The 6107-nt window shown below is 54.6% G+C and overlaps 1 protein-coding gene across 12 annotated transcripts in view; it reads left to right on the forward strand.

The window, feature by feature from the left end:
- Positions 1 to 3939, forward strand: part of ATG13 (autophagy related 13) — a 52721-nt gene extending 48782 nt beyond the window's left edge. For all 12 annotated transcript variants that reach the window (XM_019802156.2, XM_034644735.1, XM_019802151.2 and 9 more), the window contains one exon: positions 1587 to 3939. In XM_019802156.2, the coding sequence (XP_019657715.1) occupies positions 1587 to 1664 (78 nt within the window). In that variant the 3' untranslated portion in view covers positions 1665 to 3939. The remainder of the gene's footprint in view (positions 1 to 1586) is intronic.
- The last annotated feature ends 2168 nt before the right edge of the window (positions 3940 to 6107 follow it).

Below are 6107 nucleotides of genomic sequence, written 5' to 3' on the forward strand. Positions count from 1 at the left end.
AGACAGCGAGAGAGGGAACACAAGCAGGGGGAGTGGGAGGGGGAGAAGCAGGTTTCCTGCCAAGCAGGGAGCCTGAAGTGGGGCTTGATCCCAGGACCCTGAGATCATGACCTGAGCTGAAGGCAGACACTTAACGACTGAGCCACCCAGGCGTCCCCGGCCTGTCTGGTTTGATCTGGCTTCTTGTGGCCCTGTTTCTGGAGTGTGGCCGGCTAGGACAGGCCTCTGACTTTCCCCATAGCTGTCCCTCACTCCCCCTTAGCTGTCCCTCACTCCCCCTTTGCTGGCCTCCAGGCATCCTGTTAAAACCTAACTAGCTGCTTACTCTAACACCACAAGGTGTCAGGTCCCTCTGCCTGAGGTGGGAATGTCACCTTCTGTATCAACATTAGAGGAATGGCTCTAGTAGGAGTAGGACTCTTGGAATATCTGCCCTTGATTTGCTCGAAACAGAAAAGCATGCTCAGTAATTACTATAACAGTGGCATTATTATTAACATTTATCAGGGCTTTGTAGGTGCCAAGCATTTTTCTAAGTGCTTTATGTGAATTTCCAACAATCCTAAGAGGTAGCTTCTCTCACTATCCCAGTTTACAGATGAGCAAACCAGCACTGTAAATAGATAACTTGCTCCTGGTCACACTGAGCTGCCAACACACAGCTTTGATCCCAGGGAGTCTGTCTTCTGATTTTAGGCTTTTAGCCACTGCTCCCTGGCTTCTGGCTGGAAACGTGCTTGGAAGAAACTAGACTGCAGAGGCTCTGAGAATGACTCTGCAGCCAGAAGTGGCCAGTCGCCCCCGCCTTCCGCAGCTGCCCTGGTGCTTCCAGTGCATCTGGGTCACCTGCCAGTTCTGGGGCGGGACAGGGCCCACCTCTCCCCAGCACGTCATGCCAGTCAGGAAATCTCTGCAGATGCACATTCACTCAGCAGTGGAGACAGAGCACCTGATTAGGGTCAGATTTTTATTAATAGTTGATTACTCGAGGGCAGTTAAACTTACCTCTTCAGGTTCTGTTTTTTTCTTATTGTTTACTTTCAACTCTCTAACGCGCCCCTTCCTCAGCTGGTGGAAAGATACTAATTCCTAGGCCTCACCACAGACCTGCTGAGTCAGACTGGCTTGGGAGCATAGTTGGGACGGCCTTGTGCCTGTGCCCCCAAGGGATTCTGCTGCCCAGCACAGGTCATGAAGAACTCTTGTAAACTTCTCTTAATCCATGGCATGCTAAGCCTACTGTTTCATTCCTGGGTCAGTCTGATCTGTGCCAAAGGTAACTTCTCTGTGTCATCCTGTTATTGGCACGTTCCTTTTCTAGCTTGTTAAGTGTGTGGCCCACTTGGATTCCTTTGGCTGTTCTACTGAGCCCCTGGACACCTGCTGGACACAAGCCCTCTGTGCGGTGCCTGGCCCACTGCCCTGCATCTCCTGCTCTTCCAGCCAGCACTGCTGCTCTGAGCTCAGTGCTGTGCTCTCTTCTCCAGCTGGGGCGGGGGGGGGGGGGGGGGGGGGGGGTTGCCGCGCTAACTACCTCTTCAGGACTCTACCTGAATAAGCAGCTCTTCTCTCCCCTCCTGGTACAGGATTCACTACCAGAGAAGCTGGCTGTGCACGAGAAGAATGTCCGAGAATTTGATGCCTTTGTAGAAACCCTGCAGTAAAAGTTGGTGTCCTCGGGTACCAGCAGCCTCCCCTTTCTGTGGCCCCAGGAGACAGCACCTCCCACTCATCAGCTGCTCCCATCCCTCATCTTGCTCCAGGTGGAGGAGAGGGTGGTTTCCCCCATGGGGACCCGGAAGTCCCTGTTCTCACACCTCCTGGAGACTCCATGGCAGCAGTCAAGCCTGGTGATAGCATTTGAGAGGACTCATCCCCCTGGCCTTGGAGATTGGAAGACCCTTTATAACAAAAGGGCCCTGGCAGGGCAATCTGCTTACACCGCCCATCAGCAGCTGCTTCACAATGGCTGTCATCCCATTCCTCCTGCCGGTGCCCTGCCATGGGTCTGCCCTGCAGCTGGCCCCTTGCTAGCCTGCTGTTACCATCAAGCACTTGACATTCCAGCTGGCGGCCCAGAGCCCGGCGTGGAGGCAGAAAGAGGAAGGAAACAGTACTGGGAGGAAGAAGGAAGGGCTCCTTCAGGCTCTTTTTTTGTCCCCTTTGGTTTGATGTCTTCTTCCTCTCTCCCCTCTCTCTGCCCCTGTGCCTGTACTTTTGGCAATACGACAGGCCTCCTGCCCAAGCTGGTGAGAACTGCAGAGTCAGCCATTCCCGCCCGTATGGGTTGTGCCAGCCCATCTCTCAGCATAGGGTCTGAGCAGCCCTGGTGGCTGTCTGTGCTCAGCGCCTCAGCTCCATGGAAACAGAATCCTGGGTCTCCAGGATTCTTTCATTGGGAGTCACAGCAAAGGTTCTTTTTCTCTCCTTCCTCCCCCTGTTGCTGCTCCTTGGTTATAAAACACGATAAATATTTATTACTTTCAGAGAAATCAGATATTTTATAGAGAAACTATGTTTGAGATTAGATGTTTTCACTTGGGGAAGGTGGAGGGCCTCTTCCTGGAGTAGGGCCGCCTCTGGGGGTTCCTCAGGTTCTGGGTTGCTGCTCTGAGGATCTTCCTTCCCATATACATAAGGTGGGATCCAAGAATAGGGCTGGCTGAGGGCAGCGGAACCTCCCAGAATCGCTGCACTTAAACTGACGACAGGCTTTACTGTAGACTCCTACATCTTCCTGGTGAGAGCCTTGAATCTCTCCCAGCTTCTGCAGAGTAACTGACTCCATTCTGGCAGCCCAGGAAGTCTTGGGTGCTGAATTCGTACAACTCTGTGTACAACTCTCCAGAGTTGACATAGAATGCATTGTATGTGCCCCACTGTGGCCCTGGGGAAGGCCAGAGGGGCCCCTCCTCCTGGGGGGACTTGTTCCTGTTTCTCAGGGCTAGGTTATGGTCCTTTTCCTCTTTCCATCTGGGCCTGGCCACCACCTTTCTTTAATCCCAGGGTCTGCACCCCGCCCTGAGGTTTACTAGCTGAATTGGTTTCTTGTTGAGAAACCAGAGCTAGGCATATGATTGACTTAACCATTTAGGTATTGTTATTTGAGTCAATCCCTAATCTCACCCACCTACCATCTGTCCCTCCCCCAGCCTAACCTGTAGTTCTGGCCAAGGGAAACAAGGCCTGCCCCGTTTCTCCTGGCCCACCTGGGCTATTCATTGGCGACAGCTGTTCTGCAGTGGAGCAGGTGGTCTTCAATTTGGTTATTAGTAAGTGCATGTGACACTGTTCCCACCTATCAGGCTGAACTCTGAGGGCTGGAGTGGGCTCTGAGTCTGTCTCAGGTAGACTGAGCCCTGCCCCTGTTGTTGCATGCGTTCTGCTGCCACAAAGAAATATTCCCAGCAGTGGTGTCCAGCTGGCCCTATGTGGGCCAGAGTATACCCATAGCCCGCTAAACCAGTCTAGATTGACCCCCCAGGCCCCAGGGCTGAGAACGGTGAAGCCCTGGTAAACTATTGATCACCCCTGCCCCCACATCCTGCCACAGTATCTCAGCCGCTGTCCTCCTGAGGCTGAGCACGGAAAGGCCTGTTAGCCAGTGTCCTCTTTGACTCCTGATTGTTGGCCTTTGCAGGCAGCAGCCTTTCCTTTAGGACCCCATCAGTGAGATGCCAGGGAGGCTGAGCCCTGAGCTGAGCCTTGGAGGAGTAGAGCAACCGTCAAGGCTGGCCCTTGCCCCTCGGCCTGGAACACTGACAGGGATGAGCCCTAGACTGACGCCTGCAGCACCCCCCAGGATAGGGCTGGGACCCGTCACCCATCTCTAGGTGGCAGAATCCCTCCCCCTCCTCCAGCCCACCTTGTTTGGAAATACTGAGCTATACTTTAAAATGTATTCGAGAGATTTCCAATAAATTTTTTCTGTACTTTACAGCCTCCTGTCCTGCCAGTTATCTAAAATGCTAACATGCGCGTGCGCTCTCACTTCTGTGCGGGCCCTGGTAACTGACAGCGCGCCCCCCCCCCCACCATGGAAGGAAGAGCAGTGGGTGTGAAGTGCAGAATGGCTTTGGAATCAGGCAGGCTGTTTTGAGTTTTCGGGCTCAGCCGCCTAGCAGCTGTGCCACCTTCGGTTGGTCAGGAAACTTAGAGCCTCATTTTCCTCGGCTGTACCGTTCCCATCTCAGCAGCGTGTAAGTGAATAGTCAGGAGATCGACACACGTAGTAAAAGCTCCCTTAGACATAGGCCATCGTCATCAGCTGTTGTTGCCCCCTGTGCAGCGCCACCGCCCACTGAGCCTGGAGGCAGAAGCCTTTGGCTCAGCAGGAGAAACAGCTGCCAGGGTTCTGCCATGTTTCCAGCAGGAGTGGACGGGGAGTGCGGGCCTCTCAGGTGCCGGTGTCTGTTTGCTAATCTAGGGTAAGGAGTTGTGGCTGAGCAAACCCGACAGGGGAAGGGGCTGAGTGAAGTATCGGGAAGTCAAGGGCCCGTCAAGCGTGTTTAGCTGCCCCGATCTGCCAGACAGCTCCAGCCAGGCCCTGGGGTGCTCCCTGAGGAGTCACTAAGACGAGCAGAAGAGCCCGTGGGGATCATTCCTGCCTGGCCCCCTGGGGGCTTCTGTGGCAAGCCTCTCAGCCGTGGTGAAGCTAGCTCCTGCGTCCTAACTTGTGCCCACCTGAGCCTCGGGAGTGGGAGGTGGGGTGTCCCAGAGGCAGAGGTGGTTCTAGAGGCAAGGGACTAACTGCCTGGCAGACAGGGGCAACTGTGGTTGCCTCTCTGCCCACACTTCAGGATGAAGCCAGGGCAGAAAACGGTGAGAAAGTTCTAGATTCAGCCCAAAGCTAGGGCTGAAAAGGAGGCGGCTGCCTACTGCTGCTCTTGTGGGCCCTGGGAGCCCTAGCTTGTTAAGTGTACCTGACAATGGCCATGATAACTGACCGGGCAGCCAGTTGGGACAGTCACCCAACCCAAGTCAGAAATGGTCAAGAGACTGTCCCTTGTGTCTTCACCTTCAGCAGGGATCCCCCTAAAAACAAAGTGTTCACTTGCCCTGCATCTCACGGTGGTGTCCTTGCCCCTTTAAAGCATCTCCCGACACTTGGCCCCCAGAGACCTGCTGTTGCCAAGGCAGGGGTAAACTGGCTTTTGAGTCACTCCGCAGAGGTCCTGCCAGGAGCCCAACCCGAGTAAACAGCTTTCCTGGTCTGCTCCCCTCTCAGAGTTTCCCTGGGATACTGCTCCTCTGTTGTAAGCAGTCACCCAGGTTAGAGTGGAGCGGAGCCAGTGAGGGGCTGCTGGGGCCAGCAGGGTGAGGGTCACTTGTGCCACGGGACTGGCTCCCTGCAGCTCAGGGCCTGTGTTTGTCACCACCGGCTTCACACCTCTGCTTGATCCTGCAGCTCTGGCCTGCCTCCCCTGGCGGGAGCAAGCAGGGAAAAGAAAAAAGAACAGGCCCAATCCGGGCCACCATCACCTGATTGCAATCAACAGGCAGGCAGGAGACAGGTGCAACTTGACCTTGACCACTGTGTCAAGTGAAATTCTGACCTGTCCTCCCAGTGACAAACCATTGTCTCTAAATTGTGGTAAAATACACGACTTAAATTTTACCATCTTAATCTTTAAAGCACAGCAAAACCTACTCAAGAGAGGGAAGGAAAACTGGCTCTCCTAGCCTCGGTGGGACTGGGTGGTGGGTAGAAATAGCCGCGGCGCTCAGGCTGAGGGGAGGGTGGGGAGAAGTGAACGGTCACAGGAGGCTTCCAATCCTAGCTGCTACACAAGCTTGGGACCATCTCCTCATTCCTCTGTGCAACAGTGGTCATTCTGGTTGCCACTGGGCCCTCACTCTGTTACGTCCTGTGTGTGTCACTTTGGAGCCTCAGAGAAATGAAGACCCCATCTCAGGTGGACTGATAATATGGCTGTCACCAAGTGGAGCTGGTGGAGGTCGTGATAGCACCAGGACTCAAGCCCATGCTGCTGTCGCCACAGTCTCCTCCGTTCAGGGCCAGAAGAGGCCGTGGTCATGGGATACCGCCCTTGGTGGCCCACTGGGATGCTGCACACGTACAACATGGGGAGGGGGGTGTCACCATT

This window comes from Ailuropoda melanoleuca, chromosome 16, assembly GCF_002007445.2.
Source record: "Ailuropoda melanoleuca isolate Jingjing chromosome 16, ASM200744v2, whole genome shotgun sequence".
Classification (NCBI taxonomy): Eukaryota; Metazoa; Chordata; class Mammalia; order Carnivora; family Ursidae; genus Ailuropoda; species Ailuropoda melanoleuca.